This window comes from Acanthochromis polyacanthus, chromosome 14 (assembly GCF_021347895.1).
Source record: "Acanthochromis polyacanthus isolate Apoly-LR-REF ecotype Palm Island chromosome 14, KAUST_Apoly_ChrSc, whole genome shotgun sequence".
NCBI lineage: Eukaryota > Metazoa > Chordata > Actinopteri > Pomacentridae > Acanthochromis > Acanthochromis polyacanthus.
Window position 1 is genome coordinate 1782520 of NC_067126.1, and position 18372 is coordinate 1800891.

An 18372-nucleotide genomic window follows, 5' to 3' on the forward strand; every position below is an offset into this window, starting at 1 on the left:
ACAGATATTTCAGTGGCTGTTCTGTGGATTTCATGTACATTACCTGTCTTTGAATGATTTCAGTTCTTTCTCTTTTTCTTCTAGATCAGATCTGTGGAGTAAAATGTGCTGCATGTAAAAATCAGTTGGTGTCACAATTAAACACAGTGAATTTAAGAAAATATTCAGTCCCTTTTGGAATTTTGTCCCCTTTATCTTTTTCAACATTGAATCATGGTCAAGTTTATTTGTCTCTCTTTGCTGAAAATAATTTACAACAAATTATGAAAAAGATTTCTGGTGAATCAGTAGTTCTGGCTGTAGCAACATCATGAAGACAAAATAGACTTCAAACAGATCCATGAAAAAGTTTTCGAATAGCTTCAGCGGGCTGAAAAAAAAAATAGCATCTGAGTCCAGTGAAATCCATCATTAAGAAATGGAAGGAACATGGAACATAAATAAATGTGACTAGAGCAGGACGTCTTGAAGACCTGAGAGACTAGAACGGGAGGCGACCAAGACTCACACCACTCCTCTGAAGGAGAAAGAGACTAGAGAGGGAGGCCACCAAGACTCTGACTCCTCTGAAGGAGAAAGAGAATAGAGAGGGAGGCCACCAAGACAAGTTAGAGACTAGCGAGGGAGGCCACCAAGACTCCTATGACTCCTCTGAAGGAGTTTCCAGCTTCAGCAGCTTAGACAGGAGAGATTAACTGTCTGTCAGGTTCACAAGTTCAGTTTTAAAACAAATAAATGTTATAGGTGTTTCTACTAAGAATAGATCATCATTTAACATTTTCAAGGAAATAAATGCATCAGCAGGTTTTATTGTTTGAACAAACTGGTACAGTGGTAAATCAGAAAGGAAAATTCTGGGATAATTTCACAGCTGTTGTGTTTGATGCTCCACATAAAGCAAATCAGACGGTGTGAAAAGAAGCTTTAAAAGTCATTCATTCAATCATATCATTGACATCAATAACAGAAGGACCTGAATGGATCCAGCAGGATGAATTAACTGTTAGATGGACTGGATCATCCAGGTGTTGTTGTGTCCAAACTTTGTCATTTATAGTAGATTTAAACCCTGTTACACATTGATTTAAAAGTAAAATCAGAGAAAATGTTACCTGATACTATAGAGCTGTCCTTCCATTTCTCTCATGCTGTTAGAAAACATCATCAAATGTTGTTCAGGTTAAATCTCATCAGATCACAGATTCATCATTAAAATCACTGATCTGTTAACATTCATGGATTATTGGATGGTTGACTGTTAAACTGTCTGTCAGTCATTTATTTAACTCCACTGACCACTGATTAAATCACCGATCTTTCTAAACAACAGAGGGCTTTTAATGTGTGCTTTTAATAGAAATAAAATCTGTAGCTGAGGTTCAGGAGCAGGACCACACCTCAATCACTCTCCTTCCTGTCCTACGTCGATACATCCCACTCTGCCCTTCACATTTGTTTGTTCTTGCTTCTCTTGCACAGAGCAAAACGTCATCGCTCAGCCATGCTGCCAGTCTAGAAGTTTTAGAGAAGTCTGACTTACCACCAACCGTTTATCCATTAGCCCTACATGAGGAAACATTTAGCCCGGCTCCAGATCTCCTCCACCCCGATCAGCCTAATCCATAACGATTCCTCGGAGTCAAGGAGATCTGTGCGGCTCCAGAAACACCGTTAACCGTGTCGCCAGTCCCAAATCTATGGCTCCGATCAGAACTCCTCTCTCTGTTTTCTATCAGACTCTCCTCAACTGATCCCATCTTCAACCAAAGAGGCTCTTCTCAATTAAGTCCAATATGTAATTTCTCCCTCCTTAACTTCCACTTGTTCCAGCGTTGATGCATGAAGCAGGTGAGTATCCAGAGAAGTCGCCACATTTGGAAACAATTGGCATACTCCTACACTTCTGACAGATGCTCTGGTGGCCCTCCACATGAAATCTGAAACCAGTCCATCGAGGGTCTTCGGAAAGCAAAGACAAAGACTTTACCTGCCACCGCACTTAAAACAAAGTTTAATTATTCCAACTTCTGACAAACTCTCAGAGCTTTCCACACATGACAAACCACAAAAATCTCTTCTCCTACAGATGCTGTGTACCTGAGCATGACATCACCACGTTCTCCATCGCTCCACTTGGGTTGCTAGGCATGATTCATCCTATCCACCAGCGACTTACCCGACAGCAACCTGTCCCCAGCTCTACCATTAAGGACATTTCTGGTCATGGGATACAAACTGACCTTTTCCTCCCTTGAAACTTCCCAACAACCTTTTCATTTCTCGTCTGGCACCAGACTGCCAGATCCTCTGTCTTTCATCCTGTTTTTCCAGCAACATCTCTCTCTCTATTGCCGTTGTGAATGGGTTGCCAGTTCCCCCATTCCATCCCCCACTCTTAGTAAACTCTCTCTTTCCCTCTCTCTCACCTTATCAGCACCGGGTTGCCAGTTCCTGTCCTCTGTGACTGTCAGCTGGTACCGGGCTACCAGCTGACAGTACAAGAGTTTGACAACAACATGCCTGTAATTCTCAACATAGAATCCATCTTGGAGACATCATCTACCATTCTTCCATCGAGCTCACCTCTAACTCAGCAACTTGCCTCCAAGAATTAATCAAAGACACTCACTGGCTGTGCCATTGCACCTGTCATAACACGGCTCAATGGCCATGACAAAGGAACAAGAGGAGTCCGCTTTCCAAAAAATAATCAAATAATTTATTACAAATTAAGATAAGAAACAAGAATAACTGTAAGCATGGAGTGTGTCTCGTCTGTAATATCAGTAGTGTGTAGTTGGCTGTGTGGAAATGATGTGGTGCAAAGTGTTGAAAGGGGCACTAACAAAAGGAACTAAATAAAGGGTGCATGGGGCTCAGGCGACTGGAACCGTGAGCAGAGAGAGCCCAGAGCCCAGACAGATCACAGGAAGCAAGTATATATAGCTGAGGTGGAGCAGCGGGCCCAGGTGCTCCACATCTCAATAATCACACCTGGCCAATCCCAGCACCTTAAAGAGAACAGATGTCATTAGTTCACCTCACAGACACACGAGGGCCGTCACACACCTTTCAGCACATTCATCTTTAATACCTCATAAAGAAGGATAACGGAATTACCCAGCCACCACATGAACTGTCTATAAATCAAGCAGCTCTTCCTCTTTGAGTCATCTTCACTTTACAGCATCACTACTAGCTGCTATACACGGTTTTTCACTCCTATGCTCTTGACACAAGATGTTGACCGAAAGGAAAATCAGTTCTTAAGCTACAAGGGCAAACTATCCACAACAGACTTAACCTATCCAGCTGTGACATGCCTCAGTGCAGATACCTGTACAGTCGCTCTTTGCGCAGAAATGCGCAAAGAGCCTCTCGTTGTTCTTCCTTCAAAGAAGCGATACGAGATTCGGCTAAAACTGACTTAATAGCAGCATCTACACGATCGTTGTCCTCCGTTCCCGTGTTTGTTTTGATCTACTGGCGCTTGGTGTCGTCTTCACACCCGGATATCCCGCCCCACACACGAATACTGCTGCGTGATTGGCCCGTGCCAACTTGGCTCTGTCCGAACAGTGAAAGCGGGAGCGGAGCAAGATGGTTTGTTGAGAGATTTGTGAACTCACAAATATCGCGAGAAATCAACTTGCTGGCAAGGTTACTACTCACCTGTCCCCCACCTCAGCTATATAAGCTCTGTGCTTCCTCTCAGTCTCCACCGGATCATTGCTCGACTCAAATGCCATCACAGACGCCGTCCCCCACAAAACCTACCACCTCTGAACGGCTTCTGTTTACAGACTCTTCTGCTTCCCCCCCGTTGTGGATTCCCCCCTCTTGGACTCTATTGTGCTCCTGTCAGTTTTGGACTTTCTCCAGCCTGTCTGCCCCCTTGGGTTACAGTTTCCCCATAGTGTGAGTACCTCTCAGTAGTTCTGTGGTATCAAGCGGTTTTGTTTCATAGCGTTAGTGTATGGTTTGGTTTTGCTCTGCCTCCCCAGTTCTGGTCTCTGTTATAGAATTATTTGGAGTTTCGTTTAATAAAACCCCTTTCCTGATCTCCAGTCTGCCTGTCTGTCTGTGTCTGCGTTCTCCAACCGCCCTCAGAACAGTATGATCTGGCCAGACCTGAACCCAGCAGACCAACAGACTGTCACTGTCCCTTCCCCAGAATCCCTAGCCGATTTTTTTATTACTATTTTTTTTTTTTTGTCTGAGGAAAATTTAGAATATTATGCCACCTTGTTTGAGTTATGGTGCAAGTGGACGAAGGCTCGGGGTCAGGAGCACATAGAAAACATTGTTTCTCGGGGTCGCAGGGCGGCCTCCCAGATGCTCTGGTTAATGGGCCACCTGCCAGATCATATTTTAGAATTCTTGAACACTCCATTGCGATACGTGACCCTGCCTATCTCTTCCACTTATCCTTCTTGTCACCCATCCACTAGTTCATCTGCTAATTCAACTACCCCTCCGAGTATTGTTAGGACAGGAGTTATGAGTTTTCAGTTAGCCAGTAATCATGGACTTGCATCCCCAATTTCCACAACTCTCCAATCAGCCACTACTCTGTCTAAGCCACCAGATAATATCTCATTTTCCGTCTCCCCTGACCCCATGGCTAACGATGCTGGCAAGTCTCCTTACTGGGGAACTCGACTTGCATATATGCCCAGCTCTGGAAAGGGAGTGTCCCGATTCAGGAACTCCCAGTCCCCTCCGATCACCATTTCCTCCAGCGGTCTGTGCTCTTTTTTTTTTATTGGATAGAGCTTTAGGACTTGACAATTTTCACCCCAGCCAGGACAGTTTACCGTCTGAACCAGAACCCCAGTACTCCGACAAACCCCTTTCCCGGAAGTGATCCAGAAGGAAGCGAGGTTCCAGGAAACCACAGACCCCGCTGCTCCCCGGCGCCCAGACCCTGCCGCTGAGCGTCGTGTTGACGCCACCTCAGATGTCTCTGAGCACCACACTATATCACATCTGCTTCAGCTCCCATCAACATCCCAGTGCTGAAAAGCTCATCCAGCCCTAGACTTGTTCATTTCTATATCAAGTGCCTTCAGCCAGTTTCCATGCACTTGTCCTCTCACTGAGCAAGTACTGTAATTTTCAGTCTGCAATAGAAAATCCAGAGACTGTAGGCCCACTGCCATTCAAAGAAGTCTGAAGACCCCAACATCAACAATCTTCTGCCTTGATTCTAGCACTGGGATGTCTGTTTGACTCATCTCTATGCTCCACTTAAACAACTTCAACTCCTTCTGGCACTGAGATGCCAATTTCACAAGCCTCTTTATACCTCTTCAACAGTTCCCTTCTTGCACTTCTGACACTGGGTCACCAGTTTCTCCCAGTTTCAAATCACCGTCAACCTTCTGTGTAAATTCCCAGCTAAGATGCCAGTAGCAGAAACCTCTATGGGCCATGCCAGCAAGTCACCCAACACACATCTGAGTCATTTCAGCTGCTTCCTTTTTATGCAAAGGAGACCCGTTTCAGAGGCTATGCCCAGTCAACTGATGGAGGAAACTCATTTCCACCTCTTGCACCAACAATTAATTACTTCATCACCATCAAGAGCTTATGACCATTAGGTTAGGATTGGAATGTAGATTGACTGATAAATCGAAAACTTCCCTCCTCATCATGATGGTCCAGTACAACTGCTGATCTGAACCAGCTGCCTGTCCATCTCAAGCTCCATTCTACCTTCACTTATGAACAAGATGTCCAACAACACTCAGCTCTTCAGTCATGCTCCTCCTTTAAGTTTTGGAGGTCCCTTGGTCTACACTGTAGCCTCCTAGGTTTTAAGCTACAGGTTGTTCAATAAACCTCTCCAGCTATCTTCAGCAGTATTCAAAGTCTACCCATAGTTAACGCTACTCTCTCATAAAGCCAAGAACGGTAAAGTAACAATCCATCCTCATTCACTCTGACAACCTCGTCCTCATCACTGTTATAAACAAAAGTTGAAGCTACTCTCCTGAAGTCATGCCTTTGGTGCAGCAACCCCCGAAAGGTGGTCAGTCTCCAACCTGTTCCTCCTCCACATTCAACATTTCCTGGCTACTGCAACATCATCACTGACTTCCTTCTCTCCCTCCATAATAGATTCTGTTCCTCCTTTCTATCATGGAATGTAGCTACATTATCCAGCTCCATCTTGTACTGCTCACCTCCATCTGGGACTCAAAACACCTACGATTCCTCTGCAGAATAGCTGATTGATCATGGTCTTTGTCCACCAACATCTGTCCACTCACTCTTTGTTTATGCCTTATGGGAGGTTTTTGAGGCCCGCCAGCCTGGGAGCTGCTGCTGATCAAAGATCCCCCCCCACAGCCTCTAGTCATCACCAACATAATCATCCTTTGCATCCAGTGAACTATGAAGCTTCAAATCGATGGTGTGGTCCTTGCTAGTGAACTGTTTTATCAGATTGCTATGTGATCATTCAGCAGAGAAATACTGGGATCATTTCACAGCTGTCTCTGATCTTTATAGAAACACTGAAAACCTCCCACTGTAAACAAAAAAACTCTACATGTGATGGTGGAAAACTGCAGAAAGACTCAGATTCAGTCACACATTTGATCTTTGTTGGTCAACTCAGATAAAGTTTGTTGTTTCACCTCATTGCATGTACAGTACCTGTGTGAAAGTGATTCCAGTTCTTTCTCTTTACGTTCCAGATCAGATCTGTGGATTAAATCAGCAGCATTAAAACATGTTCACACAGTTCCTGAGTTAATCATAGATGCAGTGACTGAACTATCATTGACATCAATAACAGAAGGACCTGAATGGATCCAGCAGGATGAATTAACTGTTAGATGGACTGGATCATCCAGGTGTTGTTGTGTCCAAACTTTGTCATTTATAGTAGATTTAAACCCTGTTACACATTATTCTGAAGGAAAATCAGAAAACTATTACCTTGCCTGATCAAGCTCTTCTTCCATTTGTTTCATTTTGTTTAAAAACACCATCAGTTGTTCAGGTTAAACCACATCAGATCACAGATTCATTATTAAATAGTAACACTGAACTATTATGGGATTTCTGTGTCCACACTTGGTGTGTTGAGCTAAACCTGTTCAATGTGGTTCATGAAAGATCAGAAAAGTGTTACCTTGGATCTTGGTTTTGTTGTTGATAAAAATGTTCCAACTTTGTCACCCTGAAGATATCATGAGGATAAATCTCATCAGATCACAGATTCATCATTAAAATCACTGATCTGTTAACATTCATGGATTATTGGATGGTTGACTGTAAAACTGTCTGTCAGTCATTTATTTAACTCCACTGACCACTGATTAAATAAATGACTTTTCTAAACAACAAAGATGTGTTTCCAGTTTTCTTCTATTGTTTTATCAGACTGTTATGTGATCATTCAGCAGAGAAATACTGGGATCATTTCACAGCTGTCTCTGATCTTCATAGAAACACTGAAAACTTCTCCCACCGTAAACAAAGAAACTCTACATGTGATGGTGGAAAACTGCAGAAAAACTCAGATGCAGTCATTCATTTGATCTTTGTTGGTCAACTCAGATAAAGTTTGTTGTTTCACCTCATTGCATGTACAGTACCTGTGTGAAAGTGATTTCACTTCTTCCTCTCCATGTTTCAGATCAGATCTGTGGATTAAATCAGCAGCATTAAAACATGTTCACACTGTTCCTGAGTTAATCATAGATGCAGTGACTGAACTATCATTGACATCAATAACAGAAGGACCTGAATGGATCCAGCAGGATGAATTAACTGTTAGATGGACTGGATCATCCAGGTGTTGTTGTGTCCAAACTTTGTCATTTATAGTAGATTTAAACCCTGTTACACATTGATTTAAAAGTAAAATCAGAGAAAATGTTACCTGATACTATAGAGCTGTCCTTCCATTTCTCTCATGCTGTTAGAAAACATCATCAAATGTTGTTCAGGTTAAATCTCATCAGATCACAGATTCATTATTAAAATCACTGATCTGTTAACATTCATGGCTTATTGGGTGGTTGACTGTTAAACTGTCTGTCAGTCATTTATTTAACTCCACTGACCACTGATTAAATCACCGATCTTTCTAAACAACAGAGGGCTTTTAATGTGTGCTTTTAATAGAAATAAAATCTGTAGCTGAGGTTCAGGAGCAGGACCACACCTCAATCACTCTCCTTCCTGTCCTACGTCGATACATCCCACTCTGCCCTTCACATTTGTTTGTTCTTGCTTCTCTTGCACAGAGCAAAACGTCATCGCTCAGCCATGCTGCCAGTCTAGAAGTTTTAGAAAAGTCTGACTTACCACCAACCGTTTATCCATTAGCCCTACATGAGGAAACATTTAGCCCGGCTCCAGATCTCCTCCACCCCGATTAGCCTAATCCATAACGATTTTTTCGAGGCGAGGTTTTTGAGGCCCGCCGGCCTGGGAGCTGCTGCTGATCAAAGATCCCCCCCCCCCCCCCCCAACAGCCTCTAGTCATCACCAACATAATCATCCTTTGCATCCAGTGAACTATGAAGCTTCAAATCGATGGTGTGGTCCTTGCTAGTGAACTGTTTTATCAGATTGCTATGTGATCATTCAGCAGAGAAATACTGGGATCATTTCACAGCTGTCTCTGATCTTTATAGAAACACTGAAAACCTCCCACCGTAAACAAAGAAACTCTACATGTGATGGTGGAAAACTGCAGAAAGACTCAGATTCAGTCACACATTTGATCTTTGTTGGTCAACTCAGATAAAGTTTGTTGTTTCACCTCATTGCATGTACAGTACCTGTGTGAAAGTGATTCCAGTTCTTTCTCTTTACGTTCCAGATCAGATCTGTGGATTAAATCAGCAGCATTAAAACATGTTCACACTGTTCCTGAGTTAATCATAGATGCAGTGACTGAACTATCATTGACATCAATAACAGAAGGACCTGAATGGATCCAGCAGGATGAATTAACTGTTAGATGGACTGGATCATCCAGGTGTTGTTGTGTCCAAACTTTGTCATTTATAGTACATTTAAATCCTGTTACACATTATTCTATCGTGAAATCAGAGAAAATGTTACCTGATACTATAAAGCTGTCCTTCCATGTGTACCATTCTGTTTGAAAACATCATCAAATGTTGTTCAGGATAAATCTCATCAGATCACAGATTCATCATTAAAATCACTGATCTGTTAACATTCATGGATTATTGGATGGTTGACTGTTAAACTGTCTGTCAGTCATTTATTTAACTCCACTGACCACTGATTAAATAAATGACTTTTCTAAACAACAAAGATGTGTTTCCAGTTTTCTTCTATTGTTTTATCAGACTGTTATGTGATCATTCAGCAGAGAAATACTGGGATCATTTCACAGCTGTCTCTGATCTTTACAGAAACACTGAGTTCTTCTCCTACCGTAAACAAAGAAACACTACATGATTCAGATGCAGTCATTCATGTGATCTTTGCATGTACAGTACCTGTGTGAAAATAATTCCATTTCTTCCCCATGTTTCACAGCAGAACTGTGGATTAAATATGCAGCATTATAATCAATTCCAATCTGTCGTGTAGGTGTCTCAAGATGTTATTGTGTCCAAACTTTGCACCTTTATATTTGATTTTAAAACTTTTCCATGTGGTTTTAACATTAAAATATGAATAATGTATCATGGTCCCATCAAGTTTTTCTTCCGTTTTTCTTCTAAGAACATCACAAGAATGTCAGTCTGATTAAAAACATAAAGACCACAGAATAATTAATTTAATCCATTCTGTGTCTTTACAAATAAAATTGTTATGATCAGAGAAAAAAATAATCCGGCCCTTCCTACAAATGTCACAGTTGCTTTAGAATTGGCTGTTAGACCTGATGAATCTTTAGAATTCTTCACTCCTATATGTCTCTCTGAACTAATTTCAACAGTTTCTACATCCAAACCATCAACATGTCTTTTAGATCCTATCCCAACTAGACTCTTCAAGGAGATTTTACCTTTAATTAATTCTTCAATGTTAGATCTGATTAATCTCTCTCTAGTAACAGGCTATGTACCACAGGCTTTTAAGGTTGCTGTCATCAAACCTTTGCTTAAAAAGCCCACTTTAGATCCAGATGTGTTAGCTAACTATAGACCAATATCCAACCTACCATTTCTCTCTAAAATTCTGGAAAGAACAGTTGTAGATCAATGATGTGAACATTTACAAAGGAATAGCTTGTTTGGAGAGTTTCAGTCAGGCTTCAGAGTGCATCATAGCACAGAAACAGCTCTGGTGAAAGTTATTAATGACCTTCTCATAGCATCAGATAATGGTCTGGTCTCTAGACTTGTTTTGTTAGATCTTAGTGCAGCATTTGACACAATCGACCACAAACTTTTATTACAGCGACTAGAACATTCAATTGGCATTAAAGGGACAGCACTGGATTGGTTTAAATCCTACTTATCAGATAGGTTCCAGTTTGACTCTTCTGAGCATACTAAGGTGAATCATGGAGTCCCTCAGGGTTCTGTCTTAGGACCGATACTGTTCACATTATACATGCTTCCTTTAGGCAACATTAATAGCAAGCACTGTATTAAATTCCACTGTTACGCTGACGACACTCAGTTGTATTTATGTACGAAGCCAGATGAAACCAATGAGCTAGCCAGACTGCAAGACTGTCTTAAAGACAAAAAGACCTGGATGACCTGTAATTTCCTACTACTAAATTCAGACCAGACTGAAGTCATTATATTTGGCCCCAAACATCTTAGAAACTCGCTTTCAAAGCAAATAGTTACTCTGGATGGCATCACGTTGGCCTCCAGTACTACTGTGAGGAATCTCAGAGTTATCTTTGACTAGGACGTGTCCTTTAACTCACACATAAAACTAATATGTAGGACTTCCTTTCTTCACCTTAGAAATACTGTAAAAAATCAGGAACATTCTGTCTCAGAGTGATGCAGAAAAACTAGTCCATGCTTTTGTTACTTCCAGATGTGACTATTGTAATTCCTTATTATCAGATTGTCCAAATAGCTCTCTCAAACATCTACAGCTGATCCAAAACATTGCAGCCAGGGTACTAACGGGAGTTAGAAAGATCATATTTCTCCAATATTGGTTTCTCTTCATTGGCTTCCTGTTAAATCCAGAATAGAATTTAAAATCCTTCTTCTGACTTATAACAACCAATCTCTATCATATCTTAAAGATCTGATAGTACCATATTATCCTAGCAGAACTCTTGGCTGTCAGACTGCAGGCTTACTTGTTGTTCCTAGAATCTCTAAAAGTAGAATGGGAGGCAGAGCCTTCAGTTATCAGCTCCTCTCCTCTGGAACCTGCTCCCAGTTTGGGTTCTGGAGGCAGACACCCTCTCTATTTTAAGACCAGGCTTAAAACGTTCCTTTTTGACAAATCTTATAGTTAGGGCTGACTGGGTGACCCTGAGGGGGTCAGCTGGAGTCTTCCTCTTGGACGTCCCTTAGTTCTGCCCCTAGTTCTGCTGCTAGGCCTATAGGCTGCTGGGGAACCTCTCTGGATGCACTGAGCTCTTCTCTCTCTACCTTTATATCTAATATATATACTATTATTGCATTACACTAACTCTGTTTCTCCCTGTGTCCTTTCTCCAAGTGTCTCTGGTCCCAGAGCTGGATGCTTCAGATCTGTGGTCGATGTTCCACCAACTGGTCTAGTCTCCATCATGTCCACTGTGGGATGCTGCTGCTGACCTTCCTCCAGCCCACTGCTTCCAGCTGCTCGTTTCCACCAGTCTACTCTGCATCACCCTCACTATACTTGAGCTGCTCTTCTACATACTGTTTGAATTTTACTACCAGCTATATATGTAGTAGATTTAATACCAGAGCTGTACACCAGAACAGGAAACTAGGAATCAGTTTACATGTTAGCTTCTACATTGTATGTACAGTCCCTGACAAAAGTCTTGTCGCACAAGGATATAGTAACATTAAATGGCATGTAACTTTATTTCTAATCAATCAGTTCTCTCAAAAAAATGGTTAATTTTAATGTCAAGGGTTTTCACATAAATAACTGGGTGCAAATTGAACCCGTCATAAAGTGTCCTGATGTTCACGTCTTGGTAAAGCCCATGACATCTGTTTTTGTAAGGACAAAAGTATTGTCATGTCTTTAAAAGATTCAACCAATCACAGATTAGAAGTTCACCTGTGACAAATACTGTAACTGACACATTCCCAGGTGTGTATAAAAAGAAACCCGACACAAGACCTTCATCTGAAGCCCAACCTGACCCCGACAGCATGCCAAAGATCCAACCACAGACCAAAGTGCTGATCATCAAGATCCTGAAGACCAAGTCTGCTGCTGAGGTGGCAGACAGCTTTAATTTATCCAAATGTCAAGTGGAGAGGATAAGAAAAAGATCTGAAGAAACTGGTGATGTTTATGACAAGCCCAGGTCAGGCCTGTTAGAGAAGAGCATTTGTTGCTCCAACAGTCCAGGGCCAGCTCTTTTTCAACTGCAACAGAGTTGCACATGAACTGTTGGTCAGAAATCCCTGTATCTACAAGAACAGTTTGTCAAATTCTCTCATGCAGTGTTCTCCATGGTCAAATTAGTGCATAGAAACCAGCATTAAACAGAAGACAACAAAAAATTGTGTTGAATTTGTCAAGGTCCACAGCTTGCAGGAAGGATGGACAATGAAAAGTGGCAGAAGGTTGATTTTTCTGATGAATCATCCATTGAACTGCATCCCAATCACCACAAATCCTGCAGAAGCCGCACTGACCCAAGATTCACCAAGAAAACAGTCAAGTTTGGTGAAAGAAAAATCATGGTTTGGGGTTACATCCGGTATGGTGTGTACGAGAGCTCTGCAGAGTGGATGGAAACATCAACAGCCTAAAGTATCAAGAAATTCTTGCTTCCCATTACATCCCAAACTATAAGAGAGGGCAAATTCTGCAGCAGGATGGCGCTCCTTCTCATACTTCAGCCTCTACATCAAAGTTCCAGAAAGCAAAGAAGGTCCAGTAGCTCCAGGATTGGCCAGCTCAGTCACCAGGCATGAACATTATTGAGCATGTCTGGGGTAAAATGAAGGAGAAGGCTTGGGAGATGAAACCAAAGAATCTTGATGCACTCTGAGAACCCTGCAAGACTGTTTTCTTTGCCATTTAAGATGACTTTATCAATAAGTTATTTGAGTCATTGATGAGACATATGGATGCAGTCCTCCAAGCTCTGGAAGTCATACACAATATTAATAATTTTTTTTGCAAGACACCATGTTCTGATGTTTTTATAGCATATTTGTGTATTCAGAATAAAGTATATGTATAATTTCAACATTATTTTTGTATGCAACAAGACTTTTGTCCAAGCAAAATCTGAGCTTTCTGTCCTAATTAAATGATAAAACTCAATGAATGATACAAAACTTTATTTTGGCATAATAAATATAATCTAGAGGGCTTTGTCATTCATATGAGCCATTTCTGATTCCAATTGATCAACTACAAGTCCAGTTGTTGTTGTTTGTTGTTCTTACTACTTAAGAGAAGCGACAAGACTTTTGTCAGGGACTGTATCATCTATCTTATCATACATGCATCCAACTGTGTGTTTTATGTTCCTTGTTCCCCACCCCCCTCTTCACTCATCCCTCTTCCTCTACCTCCCTTCCTCTTCTGTTCCTCTCAATCCACCCGGCCAGCAGCAGATTGATCCCCGACATAAAGAGCCAGGTTCTGTTCAAGGTTTTCTTCCCTATTAAAGGGTGTTTTCCTGCCACTGTCTCCTTAGGGCTGCTTTGGGGGTCAGGCGTATGGGTTCTGTAAAGCATCTTGAGACAATTTGACTTGTAGTTGGCGCTATACAAATAAAATTGAATTGTAAAAATGGATGACTCGTTGTAAGACGAACTCTTCTGCTCATCTACCCAGCTAGTCTGTTGTGTGGTTAATAATCTTCATCACCAGACATGTTGGAATTAGTAGAATTCACCAGTGGTTGTCCTGAGTTCATGGTGTCAGATTACAGGTCTTTGACAATGTAGGGCTCTAAAATAAACCTGCTCATTCAGGATGTTCAGTGAAACTTCGCTACAGCCTTACCCCCATATGAGTTTCTCCACTTCATCCTCTCCATGTTTCAGATCACATCTGTGGATTAAATAATCAGCATTAAAACATGTTCACACTGTTCCTGAGTTAATCATAGATGCAGTGACTGAACTATCATTGACATCAATAACAGAAGGACCTGAATGGATCCAGCAGGATGAATTAACTGTTAGATGGACTGGATCATCCAGGTGTTGTTGTGTCCAAACTTTGTCATTTATAGTAGATTTAAATCCTGTTACACATTGATTTAAAAGCAAAATCAGAGAAAATGTTACCTCATACAGTCAAAGTGTCCTTCCATTTCTCTCATGCTGTTTGAAAACATCATTAAATGTTGTTCAGGTTAAATTTCATCAGATCACAGATTCATCATTAAAATCACTGATCTGTTAACATTCATGGTTTATTGGATGGTTGACTGTTAAACTGTCTGTTAGTCATTTATTTAACTTCACTGGCCACTGATTTAATCACTGATCTTTCTAAACAACAGAGATGGGTGTGGGGAGTCTCCTTCCTTCCTTTCTTTTAGACATTTGTAAAAAGTGTGGTTATTAATCTTCACCATTGTAGACTGTTGGAAGATTTATAACCTGCTGACTCCAGACTGGTTGGTCTGAATGTGGTGGAGGCTTCAGCTGACTGCAGTCAGAGGGTTTAGAGGTAAAAGGAATCCAAGCATTGGTTTAGTAGGTGACATGTACAGCGTAGTTAACTGACTGAACCTGTTAGCTGCTGTTCTTGATGATGCCATCAGTGAAACTGTGGAAAAAGAGTCTGTGCATCCATCCATCCATCCATTCTCTATACACCACTTTATCCTCACGAGGGTTTTTTTTCTTTTGTTTTGTTTTTTTGTTTTTTTTTTTGGGGGGGGGGGGGGTGCTGGAGTCTATCCCAGCTGACTCGGACGGAGGCAGGGGACACCCTGGACAGGTCGCCAGTCTGTCGCAGGGCTGGAAAAAGAGTCTAACAACTCAGCATTTATCTCGGTGGGTTTGAGTTCTTCCTACTTTGAACACAACAGCTGCAGTTAACAGAATCATTTCTGCACTGAAGCATCTGTATGATGTTTGAACAGTTTCTTCAACACTCAGAAAACTTTAAACACTCTCATAACACTCCTACTGAACCTATTCCTCTGGAATCCTGTCCACATCCAGCTACTAAACACAGAGCTGAACATCAGAGTTGATTCAGACGAGGAAAAACAAGAAAAGGTCCCAAAGAGGATGCAATCATTTGTTTTGTACTGAGCAGTGAGTTCAGTGCAGGAATTCTGTGTTCTGATCATTTCAGAGTTGTTCTCTATGATTTGTCAACAGTTGCATGATTCCAGTCGTGAGTAAATGGATCTGCTGTGAGTATCTGTTGTAGCTGACAGCTTCCTGTCTACTGGGAATAAGGATGGAATAAGTGGAACATTCACCTCATGTCAGTGGTTGGAGGAGCACTGAAAATGCTGTTAGAACTTTGAAGCAGCATTTGGTTGAGACCGGACATGTTGGAATTAGTAGAATTCACCAGTGGTTGATCTGAGTTCATGGTCTTTGACAATGTAGGGCTCTAAAGTAAACCTGATCTAGACCTCATTCAGGATGTTCAGTGAAACTTTGGCTGCAGCCTTACCTCCATATGAGTTTTTCCACTTGGTCCTCTTTTAGTGTGAGATCAGATCTGTGGATTAAATAATCAGCATTAAAACATGTTCACACTGTTCCTGAGTTAATCATAGATGCAGTGACTGAACTATCATTGACATCAATAACAGAAGGACCTGAATGGATCCAGCAGGATGAATTAACTGTTGGATGGACTGGATCATCCATGTGTTGTTGTGTCCAAACTTTGTCCTTTATAGCAGATTTAAATCCTGTCACACATTATTCTGAAGTGAAAACAGAGAAAGTTTTACCTGATACTATAGAGGTGTCCTTTCATTTCTCCCATGCTGTTTAAAAAACATCATCAAATGTTCAGTTTAAATCTCATCAGATCACAGATTCATCATTAAAACCACTGATCTGTTAACATTCATGGTTTATTGGATGGTTGACTGTTAAACTGTCAGTCAGTCATTTATTTAACTTCACTGACCACTGATTTAGTTAAAAATAAGATCAGAAAAATATTACCTTGGATGCTGACGTTGTTCCATCTTTGATATACTGTTTAAAACATTATCAAATGTTGTTAAAATTTCTTAACATTTAAAACTGTAGAAAAACTGAAATTCAGTCACACAGTTCATCTTTCTAAATTAATGCAGATAAAACTGGACTCTGTTGTTTCACTTCATTGCATGTACAGTACCTCTGTGAGTAATTCCACTTTTCCCTCTCTGTGTTTCAGAGCAGATCGTGGAGATAACATTTTTCAGCTGGAGGTCAGGAGCAGGACTACACCTCTGTCACTCCCCTTCCTGTCATGTGACCATACATACCACTCTGCCCTTCACACTTGTTCTTGCTTCTTATGCACAGAGGACTGCATACTACTGCTCAGTCACATAGCCGTTCTGAAAGTTCTAGAAAACTCTGACTTACTGCCCTCCTCTCATCCATCAACTCCTCCGATTAGGGAACATTCAAACAGACTCCAGACCTCCTCCATATCAGTCAGCTTAATCCACAACGAGGCCTAGGAGACATGGGGATCAGTGTCGCTCCAGAAATGGTATTAACCACATCTGCCTGTCCCAAAGAAACGACTCCAGTCAGAATTCCTCTTTCCATTCTCCATCAGACACTCCTCATCCAATCATTAACCCTCACCAAGCAGCTGAAACCACAGAGGCTCTTCTAAGAGAAAAACAACTCACCTGCCACTACACACTGACCACAGAGTTAAACTATTTCAATTTCTGACAAACTCCTGAAGCTGTCAACACTAGAAAAACCTCAACAATCCTCCTTCCGGGCAGACACCTCGGTTGTGTGCCCGAGCATCACATCACCATATTCCCCATAGTTCTACTAAGGATGCCAGGTTTGGCCCATTGCATCCCTCATTTTCTTCATCAACATATTCCCCCAGCTCCACCATTCCATCATCATCAAACGCCATCTTTAGCACTCCAGTGGCATTTCACTTCTCCACTATCTCATCTTCTCAGCTGCCTCTTCCTCCCTCAGCCAGCACCAGCACCCGGTTACCAGTTAATCTCTTCCATCCCCCATCCCAGGAAAGCATCCTTCTCTAAACCAGTGGTTAAGTTATGAGGAAAAACCATAAGCCACAGTCTTGACAAAGTTGGTTGCAGCATGTTTCAGTGCACATACCTGCATGATTGCTTCTTCTACAGCCACTTTTGATGGACCTACCTTTACAACCTTTTCAAATCACCCACATCCGTTATCAGTCTTGAACTTTAATTTCAAGCCCTGTCAACAACCCTCTACTTTTAAGCATCAGGATGCCACATTCTCAGTCGGTTTCAGCAGGTTAGCTCCTTATGCAGTTGCATTGTCTCTTGGGCTGCTGCCCTCACAACTCCACAAAACATGACAGTAACTAAATCTATGTTATGCCTACTGCAACTCCCAACAACATCCTAGCACCCAAACACACACTCAGAATTCACCCAGTCCCAGAATTGTTAATTTTCACATTAAGCACCTTCAGATCCTTGTGCCACAAATTGAAATGTAAAGTGGACAAGGGGATGTAATGGTAGAAGAAACTGGTGTTCCAGTGCCAGAAATATAAGTAACATGCCGTTGAGGGGTAAAAAGGCTAGTGAAACAGGCATCCTGGTGCCAGAAGTTAAGGCAGGACATTATTGATGTCGGGCTCTTTGGACTTCTTTACTTATTTGGCTGGCAGTGGGTCCACTATCTCAAGATTTTCAGTTGCAGGCTGAAGCCTATAGTACTTAAAGATGCTGAGGGATGTGAGATGACTCATCACCCAAATCAATGATCTTTTTCTTTACATTCTGACACTAGGATGCCTACTTCAATAACCACTTTCTCCACTCCAACAATCCTACAGCTCTCATTTCTGGCTCTGGGATGCTGGTTTCACTTTCCTCCACCCCCATTATAACAATCTTTGGTTCTTGTTCTAGCACCTTAGATGTCAGCTTCCCTCTCCCACACCATCCACACCCAAAAATCTTCTGCTCTCATTTCAGGAACCAGGACAACAGTTTCCCCACCATTCTTCTATCTCATCATCACAACAATCTCCCACCTCCATTTCCAGCATTGAGATACCAGTTCCAATTCACTCTATTCC

The 18372-nt window shown here is 41.7% G+C and overlaps 1 protein-coding gene and 1 long non-coding RNA gene across 29 annotated transcripts in view; both read right to left on the reverse strand.

Annotated features, from left to right (window-relative positions):
* LOC127537079 (uncharacterized) overlaps positions 1 to 18372 on the reverse strand; it is a 69950-nt gene that overhangs the window by 14188 nt on the left and 37390 nt on the right. The window lies entirely within an intron of this gene.
* Positions 1 to 18372, reverse strand: part of si:dkey-61p9.7 (uncharacterized protein LOC559161 homolog) — a 39549-nt gene that overhangs the window by 14188 nt on the left and 6989 nt on the right. For 2 of the 28 annotated variants that reach the window (XM_051958761.1, XM_051958773.1), the window contains 14 exons: positions 16269 to 16301; positions 16049 to 16084; positions 15763 to 15810; positions 14409 to 14444; positions 14122 to 14169; positions 9498 to 9542; positions 9091 to 9126; positions 8805 to 8852; positions 7898 to 7933; positions 7611 to 7658; positions 7145 to 7192; positions 6664 to 6711; positions 1113 to 1148; positions 44 to 91 (listed from right to left, as the gene is read on the reverse strand). In XM_051958761.1, the coding sequence (XP_051814721.1) occupies positions 44 to 91; positions 1113 to 1148; positions 6664 to 6711; positions 7145 to 7192; positions 7611 to 7658; positions 7898 to 7933; positions 8805 to 8852; positions 9091 to 9126; positions 9498 to 9542; positions 14122 to 14169; positions 14409 to 14444; positions 15763 to 15810; positions 16049 to 16084; positions 16269 to 16301 (594 nt within the window). The remainder of the gene's footprint in view (positions 1 to 43; positions 92 to 1112; positions 1149 to 6663; positions 6712 to 7144; positions 7193 to 7610; positions 7659 to 7897; positions 7934 to 8804; positions 8853 to 9090; positions 9127 to 9497; positions 9543 to 14121; positions 14170 to 14408; positions 14445 to 15762; positions 15811 to 16048; positions 16085 to 16268; positions 16302 to 18372) is intronic. The other 26 variants (XM_051958764.1, XM_051958765.1, XM_051958763.1 and 23 more) reach the window with 26 other exon arrangements.